Raw genomic sequence first — 24562 nt, 5'->3', positions numbered from 1 at the left:
AGACACGTGCTTGGGTGACCCCGGGAGGAGGGTCAGCCTGAGGGCGGCCGCAGGCCCGAGAGCTGCGCTGGTTCCGGACCCTCCGCCGCCCAAGCACCAGGCCTGGCGGGGGGCGGCGGGGTCCAGCCAGCGGGTCAAAAATCCACCTCAAATCCCGAGCGGCCCCGACGGCGAGTCGCTGCTGCCGCCCCCCGGGCACGGCCCGGGCTGTGGTTTGCTCCCGGGGCCGGGGGCGGGTGGGGTCCGCGGGAGGGCTGGGGCGAGGGGGTGCGGAGTCCAGCGGGGTACGGCGGTGCCTGCGGGGGGCCCAGTCCTACTGGTTCCGCCCCAGGGTCCGGAATAGGGCGACGGCGACCAGCACGGCCACCGCGGTGCCCGCTGTGAGCCGCAGCCAGAAAGAGGCCGAACGCCGCTCCGTGGCGCTCAGGTGTCTGTGGGAGCAGAAGGTGGGGGGACGCTCAGGGAGCTGCCTCCCGCCTCAGCCCACTCCCAACCCCAGGCCGGGGGACCCGCCCTCGGGAAGACCCCCGCTTCGTGCGGGAAGTCCGCCCCACGGCAGTCAGTCCCCAAGGCCCCGCGGATGGGACTGGCGGAAAACCCACTAGGCGGGATGCCCTCCCCGTGGGAGATCTGGATGTCGCCCATCTAGCCCAGAGCAGCCCCCGGACCCCCCAGCCCTGGGGGCGGTACCCACGGGAAGGTGGCCAGGGTGGCCAGGCGGGTGTAGATGGCGGGCGAGGGGGTGCCCGGGCCGCTGCAGGTGAAGAAGACGGGTGGCGGGAGCCGGTATTTGGCACAGAAGTCGGCGGGGGAGGGTCCCCTGGGCGGGGCCCCCTCGGCCAGGTCGGCCTTGGTGGCGACCAGGAGGCAGGGAGTCTGGCCGTCCAGGTAGTGCTGCTGTGGGGAGGGGGGAGCGGCTGGAACCGCGGCGGCTCCGAGGTGGGGCCGCGGACCTGCCCCCGCCCGGGGTCCCCGCCCTCCTCTCCCCTGCGCCCCGGGTCCGTTCGGGGGGTCTTGCCTTGTAGACCCGGGTGCAGTAGTGGAAAGAGCCGGGGTCGCTCACGTCGTACATCAAGCAGGCCACGTCACACGTGGCGCCGGCCATCTCCGCTTCCGGGTCGACCTCGCACAGCTGCGGGGGAGAGCACGGGATTGGCACCCCCCGGCCGGCAGCCGCAGCCCCGGCCCGTACCGTGTCCGCTGCGGGGCACGTCCCAAGGCAGGGGGCCGGAGGGCAATGTCGTCGATCGCTCTCGTCCCCCTGCCTCCGAGCCTGGCTACACAGGACCTCAAGAGTTCCCCGGCCAGGCCCCCAACTCACAATTAAATACTTCTCCTGGCCGCTGACTTGCACGGTATTGATGGCGTAGGGGGTCTGCTCTCCCGGCGGCTCCCGTGGGGCCTGCGGGCAGGGCAGAGGCGGGAGATGGGGACCACGGGAGGCATCCCGAGGGGATTTCCCCGAGCGCCCGGGACGTGGCGTGATGCGCCGGGACCCCGACGGCCTGGGAGGGTCCGACCGCGAGCCCCGGGCCTCGGCTGGGCCGAAAGGCTCCCCCGGCAGCCCCCCGCCCCGCGGCCACTCACCGCCAAGCTCCGCCCGAGGAACGCCTGCAGGAAGGCCGACTTGCCCGCGCCCCGGGAGCCGAAGACCTTGCACAGGAAGACGCTGCGCTGGGTCTGCCCCTTCTCCAAGTCGATTCTCTTCTCCCGGGTCACTGCACGGGGCGGCGAGCGGTCAGCCCCGGGCGGGGTCCCCCCCCCCCCCGGCCCCTCGCGCCCATCCCCGCGGAGCGGGGCCCCCACCCACCTGCGACGGCGTGCAGTTGGGAGTCCTGCTGGGCCAGGATGGGGTAAGCCAGGTAGCCCAGGTGCTCCAGGCAGCGGTGGACGTTGAGGTAGGCGACCAGCCTAAGGGGCGGGCGGCGTTACCGGGAGTCGGCGGCGCCGGGAAGGGGACGGCGGCGGGGGGCGGGGAGGAGGGCGGGGGCTGCGCTTACGTCCACTGGCAGAGGAATCCATGCAGGGAAAGCAGGCCTTTAGCATTGGTGCATACCGTGCGCCGCAGCCCGGGGCCCCAGGGCTCCGAGGGGAACACGCTGAAGAAGCTGTCCAGCTCGGAGGGGGACAGGGCTCCATCCTGATCCTGGAGACAGAGCGGCGGGGGCGGCGGCTGTGACCCCGGCTCCCGGGGGGCGGGCGGGGGGAGGCCGCGGCCGCACGCTCGGCCCCCCTCCTCACCTGGTCGTGCTTCTCGAACACCCTCTGCAGGAACTGGTAGCCAAAGTGGCTGAGCTCCGTGGTGGAGCCGGGGGGCACGCGGATCCTGGGGAGGGGAGGGGGCGTTGTCGCGGGCCGGACCCCATCCTCCACACCCCGGCTGGACCGGCCGAGCCCCACCCAACCGGGGCGCCGGGGGTGGGCGTTGGGACCCGGGCACGGCCCCCCCCCAGACAAGCTCACGCTGCAGCGGCTCAGTCATCGCAAGGAGCAGCGGGGCCTCTTGGAAAGAGCCCGGGCCTGGCTGTCAGAGGACTTGGGTTCTAATCCCAGTTCCTCCCCTCGCCTGCCCTGGGGCCTCGGCCAAGTCACTTCGCTTCTCTGGGCCTCAGTTTCCTCATCGGGGACTCAATACCTGTTCTCCCTCCTGCTGAAGGCTGGGAGCCCTGCGGGGGAACAGAGACTGCGTCCAACCCGATTAACCTTTATCTCAGCACGTAGTAAGGGCCCAATAAATACCGCTATTATTAAGGGTGGATCAGCAGGAAGGGGAGGGACCAAGCCCAGGGACTGCTGATGGTGGCTGAGACCAAAGCAGGCCCCCTCCACGGCCTCACCTTCAGGCTGGCCAAAGACATACCCTGCTGGCCCTAGAAGGGGATCAGTGTGTCTTTTCGGGGCCGGGGGGAGACACGGACGGAAGGAGGACCCCGGGCAGGCGGCACCCCTCCTGGATCGTCCCCCCCGGGCGCAGGGGGCACCTACGGTGGGGACAGGTATTCCTGCGTCAGCTCCAGCTCGTCGTTGTAGCCGAAGCGGCGGAGGACGGTCCAGGTGGTCTCGTGGCGGCCCCGCTGGATGAAGAGGGTGTTTAGGAACAGGAAGCCTGCGGACGGATGTTGGGGAGGGGAGGGGAGTCAGCTGAGCTCCACCACGGGGCCCTGGCACTCCGGATGAGTGGGCATTATGCTCCTTCGTGGTGGGCCCCGGGCTCGAGGAGAGAACAAAGCCCAGAGCCCCCGACCACTTGGGCTCCCTCCAGCCAGACCCGGGTGCCGAGGGAGGCTGGGAGCTCGGCCCCACTGGGCTGTGAGACCCTGGGGAAATGACTGAACCTCTCTGAACCCTTTCACCTCCTTCTGCTCCAGGCCTAGCCCAGGATGCCTCTGAACTCCCGTCTTTTGCCCAGGTGGCCTGGACTGACCTCACCGAGGGCTGCCAGGTTCCGGACTCTCCCGGGGAGGCCTCTGGAAGCAGGAGTGTTGGAAGGGACCCAGATGAATCAGAGTAACACCCTCTCCTCCCGCTTCCCAGAGAACGGGCCCATTATCCCCCGTGAATGTCCACGGCCTACTTGGTGGTCGTCTTCCTCCTGCCCCGGAGGGGTCCTGGAGCCCGAGCAGGGAGGGCAGAGCCTCCAACCCCACCTCTCAAGGAGATCGGCCGGGTGGGAACCCCTCCCACCGGGCTACCCGGTGGCCCACGTGCCTTCAGCCGGGAGCTCCGCGGCTACCCTGGCCCTCTGCCCCGGGTCCAGTTGGGCACCGCCGTGGGCTCGTTTCCTGACTTGAATTTTTGAGGTGGCCCGGCAGCCAGCTGGCAAGGAGACACCGTGGTCTGGTGGAAAGGGGATTTGAGAGAGTTGGGTCCCGGCCCCGGCTGCTTTTTCTCAAGACATGCTGCATGGAGTCAGAGAGGGGTCTCTGCATCTCCAGCCCTCCCCACCGCACCAAGGGGGGACAGGCGGGCCAGTGTGTTAGAAATCCCTGGCCAGTCCAGGAGCCGGGGACGCGGCATTCCCCGGAGGAGAGCTCGGGGACTCTTGAGGGAAGCCAAGCCCAGCCGGGGCCCTATGAGAGGAGGAGGAGCCAGGACCATGAGGGAGGGGCAGTCATTACCGTCCAAGGTCAGCCCGTCGCTTTGGACACCGCCTGCCGTGTTCTTAGACACCACCATCTTCACGTCCTCCAGGGCTTGGGGGGCCAGCGGGTTTCCGAAGCAGGATTTCTACTTCCCGAGAGACGCGGGCGTCAGCAAGACCTTCGGCCCGGCAGCCGAGCCCCAAGGCTGGCCTCGAGGAAGAAGGAAGGGGACAGTGGCAGGAGGATGGGCCGGGGGTCGGATAGGCTTCGCCCCTCCCGTACCTGGAAGAAGTTGAGCTCGTCGTCACTGAGCACCTGGTTGTTGTCTTGGTCCGAGAGGCGGAAGATGCGGGTGAGCGCCTTGGCGCACGAAGGCCTGAGCTGGGGGAGACACGGCGGCACCCGGTCGCTTGGGTCCCCCGGGGGCGGACGCCATCGAGGATGTTTCGTTGAGCGTGAGAGGGCAGCGGGGGCCCCCGCCAAGCCCAGGCCGGTCGCGTCAGCCGGCTCTCTGCGGCCCTGCCCCGGGGCCCGGACCGGGCTGGGTGCCCCCTGAACACGTGGGCTCCCTGCCTGAAGCCAGGCGGGGCAGCAGGCATTGGCTCTAGAAGGGAAAGGGCCCAACTGAGGCAGGGCCGAGGTGCCGTGGTGCCCGGGCTCTGGGTGGGCCGGGCCAGACCGCCCGGGGCGACGGCACTTAGGACCAGCCTGGCTTCTCTCTCCTGGGGCCAGGGGTACAGAGTGGAGGCAGGAGCAAACCCGGTCTGGTCCAGAGGGGCGAGGGGGAGAGGTGAAGCCCACCGGCGAGGCCCCCCCTTCTCACCCGCTTCTCCTCCGGATCGTACAGAGGAGCCGTGGGGTGCAGGACGGCCTTCTGCGCGTAGTAGAACAGCTCCGAGATGTTCTTCAGGTTCTTGGCCGAGCACTGCGGAGGGGGACACATCAGGAGGGCTTCCAGGGGGTCGGATCAGCCGCCTCCCTCCCGGCCCCACGAGTCTGGGGCCCGGATCAATGTCCCGGCCGCCCACATCCTCACCGTGCGGAGCAGGGGTGCCACGGTCTCCTCGGCCCCCAAGCCGAGAGCCGGGAGGAGGGAGATGGGGCTGGGCCCCGGACAGCCCACCCGGGAACGGGTTGGCACTAGCTCACTGCAGCCCCGGCCCCCGGCTTGCGGGGGTGGCCCCCAACCAGGCCGGGGGTCCCAGTCGGTGGGGTCACTCGCTGCCGGTCCCCGGGGCCCCTCTCACCTCCACGCAGGTCTCGATCTCGGAGAACTGGTTCATGATGGGCAGGATGGCTTCCATGGAGCTCCCGGAGCGTAGGTCAGACTTGTTGCCCACCAGGATGATGGGAGTTCTGGGAAAGGACCCACAGCGGGGGTGTCAAGAGAGGGGAAGGCAGGGAGGGCCGCGGGAGAGCGGCCCACCTGCTCGCCCGCAGAAGGAGGCCAACGTGAAACCCAGCAGCTGATCCCCCTGGGAGCGTGGGCACCCCGGATGCCCGTGGAAAGGGCCCCTATTAGCTGCCACTCCGTTCTGCCAGGGGCAGGCAGGTGGCCACTGGCCCCAGAGGGTTCACCGCACACCCCTCCCCTCTGCAAACAGTCCCCACCACCCTAATAATAATAATTACGGTATTTGTTAGGCGCTTACTATGTGCCAAGCGCTGTAGACACAAGTCCATCAGGTTGGAGCCAGTCCCTGTCCCACGTGGGGCTCACAGTCTCAATCCCCATTTTACAGATGAGGTAACTGGGGCACGGAGAAGTGAAGTGACTTACCCGAGGTCACCCAACAGGTAGGTGGCAGAGCCGGGATTAGAACCCAGGTCCCTCGGACTCGCGGGCCCGTGCTCTGTCCACTCATCCACGCAGCCTCCCCCCCAACAACCCGCCCTGCCGAGCTGGGCCTGAGGGGGTGGGGGGTTCTGGGCTCTCGAGAAGAGGCCGGTTCAGTACCTGGGTCCTTTCTCCATTCCCCCGTTCACCAGCGGAATCCACCTGGTCCGGATCTGAAATGCAAAGCCAGGCCAGGTGAGGCCAGGCCAGACCCCCGGACAAGGGGCCAGGCGGGGTCATCAGAAGAGACGCTCGGGGACATTGGGTGGTCGCCACCGAGTCGCCGGATGCAAAGACAGGGGTGGAGAGGGGCGAGTCGGGGGTGTTGGACTCCTTTTCCTCTCACCCCCTAACTGCGGGTGTCCCTCAAGGTTCAATTCTGGGCCTCCTTCTGTTCTCCACTTACACCCATTCCCTTGGAGAACTCATTCACTCCCATGGAAGGAACCCCTCCAGCCCCGATCTCTCTCCATCTCGGCAGTCTCCCATTTCCTCCTGCCTTCAAAACATCTCTACTTGGATGTCCTCCCGTCGCCTCAAGCTTATCATGTCCGAACCGAAACTCCGTATCTTCCCACCCAAAATCTGTCCTCCCTGTGACTTTCCCATCACTGCAGACGGCACCACCATCCCTCCTGTCTCCCAAGCCCCTAGCCTCGGCTCCCTGACTCCTCTTTCTCATTCAACCCACAGATTCAACCCAACCGCTAAATCCTGTCGGTCCCACCTTCACAACATTGCTAAAATCCGCCTTCTCCTGTCCATCCAAACTGCTACCACGTTAACGCAATCACACGGTGAGTGCTCAATAAATACGACTGAATGAATGTGCGTGTTTGTATATATATGCGCTCATGAGTGCTGTGTATTCTCTCCCGATATTTAGTACAGTGTCCTGCACACAGTGGTATTATTAAGTAAATTATTTTTTTATATGAACGCCTGTCTTCCTCCCGAGACTCTAAGCCCACTGTGGGCAGGGAACATGTCTACGGTGTTCTGCAGACACAAAATCTGCTCTTTCCTCCCCATCCTATCCCGCCTGGATTACTGCATCACCCTCCTCACTGACCTCCCTGCCACCTGTCTCTCCCCACTCCCGTCCATACTTCACTCTGCTGCCTGGATCAGTTTTCTACAAGAACGTTCAGGACACGTCTCCTCACTCCTCAAAAAAACTCCAGTGGTTGCCCATTCACCTCTGCATCAAACAAAAACTCGTAACCAATGGCTTTAAAGCAATCCGTCACCTTGCCCTCTCCTACCTCCAATTGCTGGTCTCCCCCTCAGGGCTTAGTAGAGTGTGTGGCACCTAGTAAATTCTTAACAAAAACCATCATCATCATCATTTATATTACCTCACCTCATTGCCCTCCTACACATCCTCCGACCCGGGCCGAATATTTCCCTCCTCTAACGCTAACCTCCTCACTGTGCCTCGCTCTCGTCTAGCTCCCTGCTGATCCCTGGCCCACAGCCTGCCTCAAATCCATCAATGACTCTCCCCGCTTTCAAAACCTTATTGAAGGCCCATCTCCTCTAAGAGGCCTTCCCAGACTAAGCCCCCCTTTCCTCTTCTCCCACTCCCTTCTGCGTCAGCCTGACTTGTTCCCTTGGTTCTTCCCCCCTCCCAAACCCAAGGCACTAAAGTCCCGATCTGTCATTTATTTATTTGTATTGATGTCTGACTCCCCCCCGTCTGGACTGTAAGCTTATTGTGGGCGGGGAATGCGTCTGTTTATTGTTGTATTGTACTCTCCTGAGCACTCAGTTTGGAGCTTTGCACACGGTAGGCGCTCAGTAAATACAACTGACAATGAATGAACGGATGGATGTTGCATCCTTGAGCCCCCTCCTTCCTCTCCCCCTCCCCACATCACCTGTATATGTTTGTACTGATTTATTATTTATTTTTTATCTATTATATTTTATCTATTTATTTTACTTGTGCACATTTACTATTCTATTTATTTTATTTTGTTAATATATTTTGTTTTGTTGTCTGTCTCCCCCTTCTAGACTGTGAGCCCATTGTTGGGTAGGGACCGTCTCCGTATGTCGCCAACTTGTACTTCCCAAGCGCTTAGTCCAGTGCTCTGCACACAGTAAGCGCTCAATAAATATGATTGAATGACTGAATGAATGAGTGAATCACGAGAGTGGGTGACCAGTTAGGGTTGTGCAGCCCGGTGCCCCTGCTGAAGACGGAGCGCTGGGCTGGGTGGCTCTAGAGCGGAAAAAGGAGTACTCGGGAGTAGGTAAGAAAGGAATGGAAAATAGGACGGTGAGTGATGACACGTTCAAATTATATACACATTTTTCCAAATCCCAGGCCATGGGGCCGGCTAACCATTTCTAACCAATTCTTGTCCCCGGCGGGGGTGCCCTCATTCATTCAATCGTATTTATTGAGCGCTTACTGTGTGCAGAGCACTGTACTAAGCACCCTCCTCAGACAGAGAGTAGGGAGCCGGGCCTGAATGCCTTCTGAGAGCTCACCTCCTCCAGGAGGCCTTCCCAGACTGAGCCCCCTCCTCCCTCTCCCCCTCGTCCCCCCTCCATCCCCACCGTCTTACCTCCTTCCCTTCCCCACAGCACCTGAATATATGTATATATGCTTGTACGTATTTATTACTCTATTTATTTTACTTTTACATATCTATTCTATTTTATTTTGTTAATATGTTTTGTTTTGTTGTCTGTTTCCCCCTTCTAGACTGTGAGCCCACTGTTGGGTAGGGACTGTCTCTATATGTTGCCAACTTGTACTTCCCAAGCGCTTAGTACAGTGCTCTGCACACAGTAAGCGCTCCACAAACACAATTGATTGATTCCACCTACCTTGTCTATGGTGGTCTCCTCGGAGACGTCGTAAACCACGCACACCACGTTCGCCTGCAGGGAGGGAAGCGGAGGGGAGGCAGGCGGCTGAGCAGCGGGGCCTGGGCCGCCTCTGCTCTCCCCTTAACCCAAAACAGGGGGATGGCTCTTCGGCAGCCTCCGCGCCCACCCCCGAGCCCAGCCCCATTCCCTCCTGGCCCCCTAGGAACCAGAGCCCCTCAGGCTTCTCGTCTGAACAAGTCCCGTGGACCCCCGCCTTGGCTCAGAAGTTGGCCAGACCCCCTCCCGTGTAACGACCGCTCTGCTCGGGTGGCAGCTCGCCCCTACAAGACAGCCGGAGAGGTCGGGACATCAGGCTCCTGGGAAGCCTGGCAGGATGATGGCCCAAGATGGGAGAGGGGAGGGAAGGAGAGAGGACGAGGGCCTTGTCTCCCCACAGACCCCCGCACTGTGAGGAGTCCCGCTGGGAGAACTGACACCCCGCTTGGGGAGCCCAAATGAAGTAAAGAAAATAGCCTGGGAGCTATTTTCATTTTTCCTCCTGCTTGAAAATGATTTTAGTGACTGCTTCCCCCATCTCCCCCTTCTAGACTGTGAGCCCACTGTTGGGTAGGGACTGTCTCTATATGTTGCCAGCCTGTACTTCCCAAGCGCTTAGTACAGTGCTCTGCACACAGTAAGCGCTCAATAAATACGACTGATTGATTGACTAAGCTGTAAGCTCCCTGAGGGCAGGGATGACGCCTACCAACTATACTGTACTCTCCCAGGCATCCAGTCCAGGGCTCTGCACAAAGCAGGTGTTCAGAAATACTTCTACCTGATTAATACTTGTGAAGAATCCATGCTGGTCTCCTTCACTAAATTCATTCAATCGTATTTATTGAGCGCTTACTGTGTGCAAAGCATTCATTCATTCATTCATTCATTCAATCGTATTTACTGAGCACTTACTGTGTGCAGAGCACTGCACTAAGCGCTTGGGAAGTACAAGTTGGCAACATATAGAGACGGTCCTACTCACAAGGTTTGCTGCCATTTGTCTGCTGCATGGGGTTGGGGCACGGGCCTGGGAGTCATCATCATCATCATCATCAATCGTATTTATTGAGCGCTTACTGTGTGCAGAGCACTGCACTAATCGCTTGGGAAGTACAAGTTGGCAACATCTAGAGACAGTCCCTACCCAACAGTGGGCTCACCAGTCTAGAAGGAGTCAGAAGGTTTGCTGCCATTTGTCTGCTGCATGGGGTTGGCTCACGGGCCTGGGAATCATCATCATCATCATCATCAATTGTATTTATTGAGCGCTTACTGTGTGCAGAGCACTGCATTAAGCGCTTGGGAAGTACAAGGTGGCAACATATAGAGACAGTCCCTACCCAACAGTGGGCTCACAGTCTAAAAGGAGTCAGAAGGTTTGCTGCCATTTGTCTGCTACATGGGGTTGGGGCACGGGCCTGGGAGTCATCATCATCATCAATCGTATTTATTGAGCGCTTACTGTGTGCAGAGCACTGCACTAAGTGCTTGGGAAGTACAAGTTGGCAATATATAGAGACGGTCCCTACCCAACAGTAGGCTCACAGTCTAAAAGGAGTCAGAAGGTTTGCTGCCATTTGTCTGCTGCATGGGGTAAGGGCACGGGCCTGGGAGTCATCATCATCATCATCAATCGTATTTATTGAGCGCTTACTGTGTGCAGAGCACTGCACTAAGCGCTTGGGAAGTACAAGTTGTCAACATATAGAGACAGTCCCTACCCAACAGTAGGATCACAATCTAAAATGAGTCACAAGGCTTGCTGCCATTTGTCTGCTGCATGGGGTTGGGGCACGGGCCTGGGAGTCGTCATCATCATCATCATCAGTCGTATTTATTGAGCGCTTACTGTGTGCAGAGCACTGCACTAAGCGCTTGGGAATTACACGTTGGCAACATATAGAGACGGTCCTACTCACAAGGTTTGCTGCCATTTGTCTGCTGCATGGGGTTGGGGCACAGGCCTGGGAGTCATCATCGTCATCGTCATCAATCGTATTTACTGAGCGCTTACTGTGTGCAGAGCACTGCACTAAGCGCTTCGGAAGTACAAGTTGGCAACATATAGAGACAGTCCCTACCCAACAGTAGAGCAGGCTCACCGTCTAAAAGGAATCACAGGGTTTGCTGCCATTTGTCTGCCGCATGGGGTTGGGGCACGGGCCTGGGAGTCACAGGGTTTGCTGCCATTTGTCTGCTGCATAGGGTTGGGGCACAGGCCTGGAAGTCATCATCATCATCATCAATCGTATTTATCGAGCGCTTACTGTGTGCAGAGCACTGCACTAAGCGCTTGGGAAGTACAAGTTGGCAACATATAGAGACGGTCCCTACCCAACAGTGGGTTCACACTCTAGAAGGGGGTGACAGAAAGCAAGACAAAACATATTAACAAAATAAAATAAATAGAACAAATATGTACAAATAAAATAAATAAATAGAGTAATAAATACGTACAAACATATATACATATATACAGGTGCTGTGGGGAGGGGAAGGAGGTAAGGCGGGGATACGTTAAGGAGCAAATAATTCCCACAAAATAGAGATGAAACAGTGCGCCAGTTTAGAAAAGTTAAATGCCATTCGATGAATCAATGTTATTTAATAATAACGATGGTATTTGTTACACGCTTACTATGTGCCAGGCACTGTACTAAGTGCCGGGGTGGATACAAGCAAATCGAGGCGCAGAACACTGTAGTAAGCACTTGGAAGAGTGCTTGGGAGCCTTACCTCCTTCCCTTCCCCACAGCACCTGTATATATGTATATACGTATTTATTACTCTATTTATTTATTTTACTTGAACATATCTATTCTATTTTATTTTGTTAATATGTTTTGTTTTGTTCTCTGTCTCCCCCTTCTAGACTGTGAGCCCGCTGCTGGGTAGGGACCGTTTCTAGATGCTGCCGACTTGGACTTCCCGAGCGCTTAGTACAGTGCTCTGCACACAGTAAGCGCTCAATAAATACGATTGATTGATTGATTGAGAGGACAATACAACAGAGTTGGCAAGCCTTGTTCTCCGCTCACAGGGAGATTTTAGGCTAGAGGGAGCTTAATGGAAACCCAGGAAGGAGATCATCAATCGTATTTATTGAGCGCTTACTGTGTGCAGAGCACTGAACTAAGCGCTTGGGAAGTACAAGTTGGCAACATATAGAGACGGTCCCTACCCAACAGTGGGCTTACAGTCTAAAAGGAGTCAGAAGGTTTGCTGCCATTTGTCTGCTGCATGGGGTTGGGGCACAGGCCTGGGAGTCATCATCGTCATCATCAATCGTATTTATTGAGCGCTTACTGTGTACACAGCACTGTACTAAGCACTTGGGAAGTACAAGTTGTCAACATATAGAGACGGTCCCTACCCAACAGTAGGCTCACAGTCTAAAAGGAGTCACAAGGTTTGCTGCCATTTGTCTGCTGCATGGGGTTGTGGCACGGGCCTGGGAGTCATCATCGTCATCATCATCAATCTTATTTATTGAGCGCTTAGTGTGTGCAGAGCACTGTACCCAGCGCTTGGGAAGTACACGTTGGCAACATATAGAGACGGTCCTACTCACAAGGTTTGCTGCCATTTGTCTGCTGCACGGGGTCAGGGCACGGGCCTGGGAGTCATCATCATCATCAGTCGTATTTATTGAGCGCTTACTATGTGCAGAGCACTGCACTAAGCGCTTGGGAAGTACAAGTTGGCAGCATATAGAGACAGTCCCTACCCAACAGTAGGCTCACAGTCTAAAAGGAGTCAGAAAGTTTGCTGCCATTTGTCTGCTGCATGGGGTTGGGGCACGGGCCTGGGAGTCATCATTGTCATCAATCGTATTTATTGAGCGCTTACTGTATGCAGAGCACTGCACTAAGCGCTTGGGAAGTACAAGTTGGCAACATATAGAGACGGTCCCTACCCAACAGTAGGCTCACAGTCTAAAAGGAGTCACAAGGTTTGCTGCCATTTGTCTGCTGCATGGGGTTGGGGCACGGGCCTGGGAGTCATCATCATCATCATCAGTCGTATTTATTGAGCGCTTACTGTGTGCAGAGCACTGCACTAAGCGCTTGGGAATTACACGTTGGCAACATATAGAGACAGTCCCTACCCAACAGTAGGCTTACAGTCTAAAAGGAGTCACAAGGTTTGCTGCCATTTGTCTGCTGCATGGGGTTGGGGCACGGGCCTGGGAGCCACAAGGTTTGCTGCCATTTGTCTGCTGCATGGGGTGGGGGCACGGGCCTGGGAGTCATCATCATCGTCATCAATCATATTTATTGAGCACTTACTGTGTGCAGAGCACTGTACTAAGCACTTGTGAATTTCAAGTTGTCAACATATAGAGACAGTCCCTACCCAACAGTAGGCTCACAGTCCAAAAGGAGTCACAAGGCTTGCTGCCATTTGTCTGCTGCATGGGGTTGGCTCACAGGCCTGGGAGTCACAAGGTTTGCTGCCATTTGTCTGCTGCATGGGGTTGGGGCACGGGCCTGGAAGTCATCATCATCATCATCAATCGTATTTATTGAGCACTTACTGTGTGCAAAGCACTGCACTAAGTGCTTGGGAAGTACAAGTTGGCAACACATAGAGAGAGTCCCTACCCAACAGTGGGCTTGCAGTCTAAAAGGAGTCACAAGGTTTGCTGCCATTTGTCTGCTGCATAGGGACAGGGCACGGGCCTGGGAGTCATCATCATCATCATCAATCGTATTTATTGAGCGCTTACTGTGTGCAGAGCACTGCACTAAGCGCTTGGGAAGTACTATTTGGCAACATACAGAGACAGTCCCTACCCAACAGTGGGCTCACACTCTAAAAGGAGTCAGAAGGCTTGCTGTCATTTGTCTCCTGCAGGGGGTTGGGGCATGGGCCTGGGAGTCACAAGGTTTGCTGCCATATCTCTGCTGCATGGGGTTAGGGCACGGGCCAGGGAGTCATCATCATCGTCATCAATCGTATTTATTGAGCGCTTACTGTGTGCAGAGCACTGCACTAAGCGCTTGGGAAGTACTATTTGGCAACATATAGTGACAGTCCCTACCCAACAGTGGGCTCGCAGTCTAAAAGGAGTCACAAGGTTTGCTGCCATTTGTCTGCTACATGGGGTTGGGCCACGGGCCTGGGAGTCACAAGGTTTGCTGCCATTTGTCTGCTGCATGGGGTTGGCTCACGGGCCTGGGAGTCATCATCATCATCATCAATCGTATTTATTGAGTGCTTACTGTGTGCAGAGCACTGTACTAATCGCTTGGGAAGTACAAGTTGGCAACATCTAGAGACAGTCCCTACCCAACAGTAGTCTCACAGTCTAAAAGGAGTCAGAAGGTTTGCTGCCATTTGCCTGCTGCATGGGGTTGGGGCACGGGCCTGGGAGTCGTCATCATCATCATCATCAATCGTATTCATTGAGCGCTTACTGTGTGCAGAGCACTGTACTAAGCACTTGGGAAGTACAAGTTGGCAACATATAGAGACAGTCCCTACCCAACAGTAGGCTCACAGTCTAAAAGGAGTCCCAAGGTTTGCTGCCATTTGTCTGCAGTGTCTTAATACAGAGCACTGTACTAAGCGCTTACCACTACCTCAGGCTGCTTCCAATAGGAGCAATCGGTTCTAATCCCTCTTCATTCATTCAATCATACTTATTCAGCGCTTACTGTGTGCAGAGCGCTGTACTAAGCGCTTGGGAAGTGCAAGTCGGCAACATACAGAGACGGTCCCTACCCAACAGCGGGCTCACAGTCTAGAGAGGGGAGACAGACAACAAGACAAAACACGTGGACAGGTGTCAAGTTGTCATTAACAAAATACACAGAACAGTAGATGTGTACAAGTAAAATAAATAGAGTAATAAATCTGTGCAAACATATATACGGGTGCTGTGGGGAGGGGAAGGAGGTAGGATGGGGAGGAGGAGAGGAAAAAGGGGGCTCAGTCTGGGAAGACCTCTTGGAGGAGGTGAGCTAAATGTTTGATGAGGTAGGGATCTCCCCCTCCTCACCTCCTTCCCCTCCCCACAGCACCTGTATATATGTATATATGTTTGTACGCATTTATTACTCTATTTTATTTGTATATATTTATTCTATTTATCTTATTTTGTTAATATGTTTTGTTTTGCTCCCCCTTCTAGACTGTGAGCCCGCTGTTGGGGAGGGACCGTCGCTATATGCTGCCAACTTGGACTTCCCAAGCGCTTAGTCCAGCGCTCTGCACACAGTAAGCGCTCAGTAAATACGATCGAGTGAACGAATGAATGAATCAGGCCTGCTAGGCCTCCAGTACTTCCTCAAGTACACAGGTCAGTGGAGCGCCGGGAGATCGACGGACTGACCGATCAGAACCTCAGCAAGGGATTCATCCCAGCTTCAAGCGGAGATCGGGCAGACCCTCGGCTCGCCGGAGGAAGAGAAGCCCCCAGGCCCAAGGCTGTGCGGAGGATGGAGAGCTGCCCTTGCAGCCGGAGGCAAGGATCCCCCCCGCCGGCCCCCGAATTTACCACCCTGCTTCCCCAGAATGCTTGCTTCAATCCTACCTTTAGGATCTCGTCCTGTAGCTCCTCCTCGGTCTGCTCAGCCTCTGAAATTCAAGGGCGCCATCAGCAATTTGCAGCCCCGGTGCCCAGGAAGACCCCCCAGAAAACACCCCCCTACCATCAGGGCCAATCCAGGGGTGGGGGGGGTCCTCACCTGAGTAGTCCACAATGTGCGTGGGCACCTTCTCGGGGGTGACGTCGGCCGGAATGGTGATCTCCTCCGCCCTCGGGGGAACCTTGGGGACAGATGTGGAGGATCAGACAGACCAGGCCGGAGAAGCCGAGGAGGGGAGGGGGCGGCTGGGAGACAGGCGGGAGTCCTGAGCAGGTCGGAGAAAAACTGGCCGATGGCATTGGCTCTGCACAGGAGGCCGGCCAGGGGGGTTAGGGGCCCGGGGTAAGCTCCTTGAGGGCAAGGATTGTGTCTTGGACCTAACAGGACTCTTCCAAGGGCTTAGTACAGCGCTCTGCCCACAGCAGACACCCGATAAATACTACTGCAGGGTGGCTTTGTGGAAAGAACACAGGTTTGGGAGTCACAGGTTGTGGGTTTTAATCCCGGCTCCACCACTTGTCAGCTGTGACACCTTGAGCATGTCGCTTAATTTCTCTGGGCCTGTTACCTCATCTGTAAAATGGGGGTGAAGACGGTGAGCCCCAGGTGGGAACACCTGATGACCTTGTATCTACCCCAGCGCTTAACAAATACCAACGTTATTATTATTATCACTACTACTCGATTAAAAGTCACGTTACCGTCCTTCCCACTCTCGTCTCTATGCCCTTTGGCCCGGCTTCTTTCTCTTTCCTGTTGTAGGCGGTGGGGGGCAAACTGAACTGGGGTTAGGGGGTGACTTCAGGCCGTCCATTCCTCATGGCCTCTGCTCCCCGAAAAACCAGCTGCTTCACCCCACCCCTCTGAATGCAGAAGTTAAGGATCTGCCCCCGGGAGGCTCGGCTCCTCCCGATCGTTGGGGACCCCGTCTCCGGCCGGCTCCACAACTTACAAGTGCCGCTCGCCCTGGGGGAGGCTCCTCCTGTTCTGCCCACAGCTACTCTATCTTACTTGTACATATCTATTCTATTTATTTTATTTTAATATGTTTGGTTTTGTTCTCTGTCTCCCCCTTCTAGACTGTGAGCCCACTATTGGGTAGGGACCATCTCTATATGTTGCCAACTTGGACTTCCCAAGCGCTTAGTACACACAGTAAGCGCTCAATAAATATGATTGATTGATTGACTGATTGATTCAGAGCCCAAGGGACCAGCCGGCCGTACCCCCGGCCCTTATCCGGCATCCCAAGGCTCTGGCCCAGATTCCTCCCCTCCCGGCTGGGTTTGCGGGCATATGGGGAATCTGGGTCAATAAATGTGCTGGCTGGGCAGGAACAGAGAACAATTAAGTGGCATCTTCAGGGAAGCAGAAATCAAGCTCAAATTAGGAAGCGGCTAAGGACGGGCCGCACAGTCGAGGGGGCCTTGAGGGAAAAGGGGGCTGGACGCCAGCCCAATTGGGGCCCACGGGTGGCTTTTTGGCCCTGGTGCTCTTTAACAGCTATCTCCTCCTCCTCCTCACCCCCGCCAAAATGAGAAAACGGCTCCTGGGCTTGAGGGGAAAGACGCAAATTTGGCAACAGTGCGTGCTGGGTGACTCCGGGGAGGTCACTTAACCTCTTGGAGCCCCTGGCAAAAGGCAATTAAATATAATCACTTTCCCTCTTTTATAGATGAGCAGCCCGTGTGAGACGTGTGTGTGTGTCTCATCTGATAGTACTGTACCTACTTCTGCGTTTAGCCAGATGGTTGGCACGTAAATGCTTAACCAATATCGCCATTGCTATTATTACGGGTTTCTGCATTTAATCAATGAGATGTACTGAGCGCTTACCGCGTGTACAGCGCTGTACTAAGTGGTTGGGAACGTACGCTAACACGTAGCTGTAGGCAAGTTCACCAGGGGCTTACAGTCTTAACGGGGGAGACGGATGTTAAAAGACAGTCAAGGGAAGCAGCCAAGTGTAAGGATGATGATAAGAATAATTATGGTATTTGCTAAGCGCTTACTACATGCTGGATGTGGATTTAAGTGCTGCGGAGGTGGGGCTCTTAGGGGGTCGGGCTGTAGGGAGGGAAAACAGGGTGGGGGAGGATGAAAGCTCAGTCAGGGATGGCTTCCCGGAGGAGACGTGATTTCAGATGGTCGGTTGGATACTGAAAGGGAGGGCCTACTGGAAAGAGCAGGGGCCTGGGAATCAGAAGGACCTGGGTTCTAATCCCGGCTCTGCCACTTGTCAGCTGTGTGACCTTGGGCAAGTCACTTTGCTTCTCTGGGCCTCAGCTACCTCACCTATAAAATGGGAATTAATTCGGTGAGCCCCGCGTGGGACATGGACTGGGTCCAACCTGATCGGCTTGTATCTACCCCAACGCTCGGTCTGGGGCCTGGCACACAGTCAGAGCTTAACAAATACCACGATGGAGGGAGTTCATTTACTCATTCAATCGTATTTATTGAGTGCTTACTGTGTGCAGAGCACTGTACTAAACGCTTGGGAAGTACAAGTCGGCAACATATAGAGATGGTCCCTACCCAACAACGGGCTCACAGTCTAGAAGGGGGAAGACAGACAGCACAAAACAAGTGGATGGGTGTCAATAGCATCAATATAAATAAATAGAATTATAGCTACAAATACACATCATTTGGAGGGAGAACAGTGCTTTGCACATAGTAGGCGCTTAATAAATGCCGTTATCATTATTATTATTTCTAGACTTTGAGCCCACTGTTGGGTAGGGACCGTCTCTATATGTTGCTGACTTGGACTTCCCAAGCGCTTAGTACAGTGCTCTGCACGCAGTAAGTGGTCAATAAATACGATTGATTGATTGATTGAGGGGGGGAGGAGGGAAAGAGAAAAGTGCTTTGCACACAGTAGGCACTTAATAAATGCCATTATAATTATTATTATTTCTAGACCGTGAGCCCACTGCTGGGTAGGGACCGTCTCGATATGTTGCCGACTTGTACTTGCCAGGCGCTTAGTAGTGCTCTGCACGCAGTAAGCGCTCAATAAAGACGATTGATAGATTGACTGAATGGGGGAGGAGGGGGAGAGAACAGTGCTTTGCACATAGTAGGCGCTTAATAAGCACCGTTATCATTATAATTATTTCTAGACTGTGAGCCCGCTGTTGGGTAGGGACCGTCTCTAGACACTGCCGACTTGGACTTCCCAAGCGCTTCGTACAGTGCTCTGCACACAGTAAGCGCTCAATAAATACGATTGATGATTGACTGAGAGGGGGAGGAGGGAGAGAGAACAGTGTTTTGCACATAGTAGGCGCTTAATAAATGCCGTTATCATTATTATTATTTCTGGACTGTGAGCCCACTGTTGGGTAGGGACCGTCTCTAGATGTTGCCGACTTGGGACTTCCCAAGCGCTTAGTACAGTGCTCTGCGCGCAGTAAGCGCTCAATGAATACGATTGACTGAGAGGGGGAAGAGGGAGAGAGAACAGTGCTTTGCACATAATAATAATAATAATAATAATAATAATGATGGCATTTATTAAGCGCTTACTATGTGCAAAGCACTGTTCTAAGAACTGATAGTAGGCGCTTAATAAATGCCGTTATCATTATTATTATTTCTAGACTGTGAGCCCGCTGTTGGGTAGGGACTGTCTCTAGATGTTGCCGACTTAGGACTTCCCAAGCGCTTAGTACAGTGCTCTGCGTGCAGTAAGCGCTCAATAAATACAATTGATTGAGAGGGGGAGGAAGGAGAGAGAACAGGGCTTTGCACATAATAATAATAATAATAATAATAATAATAATAATAATAATGATGGCATTTATTAAGCGCTTACTATGTGCAAAGCACTGTTCTAAGAGCTGATAGTAGGCGCTTAATAAACGCCGTTATCATTATTATTACTTCTAGACTGTGAGCCCGCTGTTGGGTAGGGACCATCTCTAGATGTTGCCGACTTGGGACTTCCCAAGCGCTTAGTACAGTGCTCTGCACACAGTAAGCGCTCAATAAATACGACTGATTGAGAGGGGGAGGAGGAAGACAGAACAGTGCTTTGCACATAATAACAATGATAATAATAATGATGGCATTTATTAAGCGCTTACTACGTGCAAAGCACTGTTCTAAGCGCTGATAGTAGGCGCTTAATAAATGCCGTTATCATTATTATTATTTCTAGACTGTGAGCACACTATTGGGTAGCGACCATCTCTAGATGTTGCCGACTTGAGACTTCCCAAGTGCTTAGTACAGTGCTCTGCGCGCAGTAAGCGCTCAATCAATCAATCATAACTGTAATCATACATACATGATCATAACATACACACATAACATATCATACGTATATAACATGATCATAACTGTGCCTCAGTTACCTTATCTGTAAAATGGGGATTAAGACTGTGAGCCCCTCGTGGGACACCCTGATCACCTTATAACCTCCTCAGCGCTTAGAACAGTGCTCTGCACACAGTAAGTGCTCAATACGATTGATTGATTGATTGATTGGGACTGTCTCTATATGTTGCCAACTTGGACTTCCCAAGTGCTTAGTCCAGTGCTCTGCGCACAGTAAGCGCTCAATACGATTGATTGATTGGGACTGTCTCTATATGTTGCCAACTTGGACTTCCCAAGCGCTTAGTCCAGTGCTCTGCACACAGTAAGCGCTCAATAAATACGACTGATTGATTGATTGATAGGGGCTGTCTCTATATGTTGCCAACTTGCACTTCCCAAGCGCTTAGTTCAGTGCTCTGCACACAGTAAGCGCTCAATAAATACAATTGATCGATTGATAGGGACCGTCTCTAGATGTTGCCAACTTGGACTTCCCAAGCGCTTAGTCCAGTGCTCTGCACACATTAAGTGCTCAATAAATACGACTGACTGATTGACTGATAGGGACTGTCTCTATATGTTGCCAACTTGGACTTCCCAAGCGCTTAGTGCAGTGCTCTGCACACAGTAAGCGCTCAATAAATACGATCGATTTATTGATTAATTCATTCAATCGTATTTATTGAGCGCTTACTGTGTGCAGAGCACGGAACCAAGCGCTTAGGAAGTACAAGTTGGCAACATCTAGAGACAGTCCCTACCCAACCGTGGGCTCACAGTCTAAAAGGGGGAGACAGAGAACAGAACCAAACGTACTAACAAAATAAAATAGAATAGATATGTATAGGTAAAACAGAGTAATAAATATGTACAAACATATATACATATATACAGGTGCTGTGGGGAAGGGAAGGAGGTAAGATGGGGGGGATGGAGAGGGGGACGAGGGGGAGAGGAAGGAGGGGGCTCAGTGTGGGAAGGCCTCCTGGAGGAGGTGAGCTCTCAGTAGGGCCTTGAAGGGAGGAAGAGAGCCAGCTTGGCGGAGGGGCAGAAGGAGGGCATTCCAGGCAAGCGCTCAATACGATTGATTGATTGATTGATTAATAAATGCCATGACTATTATTATTGCTATTATCCCATTATTATCCATTATCATATCCCATTATTATTCCCATTCACCTCCTCCAGGAGGCCTTCCCAGACTGAGCCCCTTCCTTCCTCTCCCCCTCTTCCTCCTCTCCATCCCCCCCGTCTTACCTCCTTCCCTTCCCCACAGCACCTGTATATATGGTTGTACATATTTATTACTCTATTTATTTTACTTGTACCTATCTATTCTATTTATTTTGTTAATATGTTTTGTCTTGTTGTCTGTCTCCCCCTTCTAGACTGCGAGCCCACTGTTGGGTAGGGACTGTCTCTAGATGTTGCCAACTTGCGCTTCCCAAGCGCTTAGTACAGTGCTCTGCACACAGTAAGCGCTCAATAAATACGATTGATGATGATGATGATGGTGATGGGGGGGTGGACACACTCACCTCCTCCGGGAACTCCTCTCCCACCAGGGCCATGATGAGGGAGGTCTTCCCCACCTGGGCTGAGGGGAGGGGAGAGAGGGAGGGCCGGGGGTCACCGAGGGGGTCCGGACACGGTGGGCTCCCGGCCCCCCAAGGTCCCACACAACATGCCGGTCGGTCGGCCCGTCCCTCACGGTCCCCGTCCTCACCGTCGCCCAACAGGAGGATACGGACGTCGCGCTTCATGGCGTCTCCTCACCTCAGCCGGCCGCCCTCGCCCTTCACTTCCGGTTCTTCACTTCCGGCCCCTGCCCTCACCACCGAGAGCCCGGAGCCGCGGCTAGAGCGCCGCCGCCGCCAGGCCCGCCCGCGCGCCACACCGCCCCCCGCCGGCGGCCGGGGGACTTGCAGGCCTCCCCCAACCCGCCCCACCATTCATTCATTCAATCAACCAATCAATCGTATTTATTGAGCGCTTCCTGTGTGCGGGGCGCTGTGCTAAGCGCTTGGGAAGCCCGAGTTGGCAACATATAGAGACAGTCTCAATCAATCAATCGATCGTATTCATTCATTCATTCAATCTTATTGAGCGCTTACTGTGTGCAGAGCAAGGGACTAAGCGCTTGGGAAGTACAAGTTGGCAACATATAGGGACAGTCTCAATCATTCAATCGATCAATCGTATTTACTGAGCGCTTACTGTGTGCGGAGCACTGGACTAAGCGCTTGGGAAGTACAAGTTGGCAACATATACAGTCTCAATCATTCATTCGATCAATCGTATTTATTGAGCACTTACTGTGGGCGGAGCACCAGACTAAGTGCTTAGGAAGTACAAGTTGGCAACCTAGAGAGACAGCCTCAATCAATCAATCATATTTATTGAGCGCTTACTGTGTGCAGAGCACTGGACTACGCGCTTGGGAAGTACGAGTTGGCAACATATAGAGACAGTCTCAATCAATCAATCAATAGGACTTATTCATTCATTCATTCAATCGTATTGAGCGCTTACTGTGTGCAGAGCACTGGACTAAGCGCTTGGGAAGTACAAGTTGGCAACATATAGAGACAGTCTCAATCAATCGATCAATCGTATTTATTGAGCGCTTACTGTGGGCAGAGCACTGGGCTAAGCGCTTGGGAAGTACAAGTTGGCAACATATAGAGACAGTCTTAATCAATCGTATTTATTGAGCGCTTACTGTGTGCAAAGCACTGGACTAAGCGCTTGGGAAGTACAAGTTGGCAACAAAGAGAGACAGTCTCAATCAATCAATCAATCATATTTATTGAGCGCTTACTGTGGGCGGAGCACTGGACTAAGCGCTTGGGAAGTACAAGTTGGCAACATAGACAATCTCAATCAATCAATCGTATTGAGCACTTACTAAGCGCTTGGGAAGTACAAGTTGGCAACATATAGAGACAGTCTCAATCAATCAATCATATTTATTGAGCGCTTACTGTGTGCAGACCACTTACTAAGCGCTTGGGAAGTACAAGTTGGCAATATATAGAGACAGTCTCAATCAATCAATCGTATTTATTGAGCACTTACTGTGTGCAGAGCACTTACTAAGCGCTTGGGAAGTACAAGTTGGCAACATATAGAGACGGTCAATCAATCAATCAATCATATTTATTGAGCGCTTACTACAATGCCTGGCACACAGTGAGCGCTTAAACTACTATTATTATTATTATTATTATCTCCCGTTTCCTGGCAAAGGTTGGGGGAAGGGGCTGCTCTCTGGCTCACCGATGGCCCAGACGGGACGGCCAACATTCGCCGGCCCGAGGGACGGTCAGAGGCAAAGTCAGAACCAATTCAGTCTCCTCCCTCACAGAAGAGGACAGTGCTTTGCACATAGTAAACGCTTAATAAATGCCATTAAAAAAAAAAAGGGGAGCCCTGCCTCTCCACCCAGAGGATGGAGCCGGGGGCCCTGGAAGCCACACGGTCCCACGGACAGACCTGAGGAAATGGGGACCTTGGCCGGCCTGGGCTCCTGGTTAGATTCATTCACCCAATCGTATTTATTGAGCGCTTAACCGCTGGACTAAGCGCTTGGGAAGTACAAGCTGACAACAGCTTGCGGCTTGGATCCAAAACCCACATTTTTATTGAAAAGAGTAGAAAGTGGGAAAAGTCCCGGAGAGGAAAGGCCGGCAGAGAGAACGGTTGGCCTTCCCACTCCGTACCCGCCGTCACAGCAGTTCCGCGGTTCGGTCCCCCAACTCACACGCCACCAAAACCCACCCTGACCCTAAGTCCCCGGGCCCGTTGGAGGCACTGGGAAGTCGGGTGGGGGGCGGGGGGGGGGAGCAGCTTGCCTTCCGACCCCGTCGTTCCACGACGACGCGAGATGCTCCGGGAATTGAGCGAAGGACCCAGGCGGAGGGAAAGTCCGCAGAGTCTCCGCTTCCCGCCGGCCGGGACCTCATCCAAATGGTGGTTTTTCCACAAATAAGCGCCCGCCCCGGTGGATGCTCGGATTCACCGCTCCGGCCTAGGTCGGGCCGCTCCCGGCCGGACCGTGGCTCGTTGCTGACGGCACGCCCAAGGCCCGAGCCCAGGACGGGGCAGACCCCTGACAGGACGCCCGCGTGTTGGCTTCCGACGGCAGGGCTGGAGCTGGGTCCGGGCACGGCATCGTCAGCCCCAACCGCCGGCCGGGCCAAAGGGTTCTCCTCCTCCTCCGGCTCCGAGGGGTGAGGGAACGGGGTGATCCAAGGAGCACGGACCCCCCCAGGGCAGCTAAGACCCAGCAGGGGGTCCGGACGAGGCTCACTGGTCCGTCACCTCCCACACCAGGAGGGAGTTGGAGGACGCCGTGAAGAGCAGCTGGCCGGACGGGGTGAACCTGCACAGGTGGGCGGGGTGGCCGTGTCCCACGAAGTCCCGCTCCGCCCTCGTCCGACAGTCCATCAGCCTCAGCAGGCCTTCTGCAGGGGACCGGGGGGCCGGGACAGTGAATAACCGTGGCGTCTGCTGAGGGGCCGGAGAGGCCGGACCCAATCCCCGTCCCGCATGGGGCCCTCAGCCAAAGCGGGTTGGGCAGAATGGCTACGGAATCCCCATTTGACAGCAGGGGAAAACGAGGCCCAGAGAAGTGAAGCAACTTGACCAAGGTCTCACGGCGGACAAGTGGAGGAGTCAGGATTAGAACCCAGGTCCTCTGACTCCCGGGCTCTTGCCGCTAGGCCCTCGCTGACCCACGGCTTTTGTTGCCTGCCTCCCCCTTCTAGACTGGGAGCCCGTTGTTGGGTCGGGACCGTCTCTAGATGCTGCCGACGTGCGCTTCCCGAGCGCTTAGT

At 55.0% G+C, this 24562-nt stretch overlaps 2 protein-coding genes across 5 annotated transcripts in view; both read right to left on the bottom strand.

Moving 5' to 3' along the window:
* Positions 1-2: 2 nt before the first annotated feature.
* On the bottom strand, positions 3-21529 carry RHOT2 (ras homolog family member T2). Its single transcript, XM_038762553.1, has 19 exons — positions 21451-21529; positions 21263-21321; positions 15495-15576; positions 15341-15384; positions 8761-8814; positions 6040-6092; positions 5330-5438; positions 4906-5007; positions 4365-4463; positions 4119-4227; positions 2986-3106; positions 2242-2326; positions 2001-2146; positions 1811-1911; positions 1588-1718; positions 1322-1402; positions 1019-1132; positions 695-897; positions 3-431 (listed from the first exon to the last, which is right to left on the bottom strand). Exons 1-19 carry the CDS (start codon positions 21485-21487, stop codon positions 314-316), a joined length of 1848 nt encoding a protein of 615 aa, XP_038618481.1. The 5' UTR covers positions 21488-21529; the 3' UTR covers positions 3-313.
* Positions 21530-23966: 2437 nt separating this feature from the next.
* The window catches only part of WDR90 (WD repeat domain 90), a 37807-nt gene continuing 37211 nt past the window's right edge, over positions 23967-24562 (bottom strand). For all 4 annotated transcript variants that reach the window (XM_038763599.1, XM_038763597.1, XM_038763598.1 and 1 more), the window contains one exon: positions 23967-24190. In XM_038763599.1, coding sequence (XP_038619527.1) covers positions 24033-24190 — 158 coding nt within the window. In that variant the 3' untranslated portion in view covers positions 23967-24032. The remainder of the gene's footprint in view (positions 24191-24562) is intronic.

Source organism: Tachyglossus aculeatus, chromosome 21 (genome assembly GCF_015852505.1).
Source record: "Tachyglossus aculeatus isolate mTacAcu1 chromosome 21, mTacAcu1.pri, whole genome shotgun sequence".
NCBI lineage: Eukaryota > Metazoa > Chordata > Mammalia > Monotremata > Tachyglossidae > Tachyglossus > Tachyglossus aculeatus.
The sequence above is the reverse complement of the archived record's forward strand: the minus strand, read 5'-3'. Positions and strand labels throughout refer to the sequence as shown.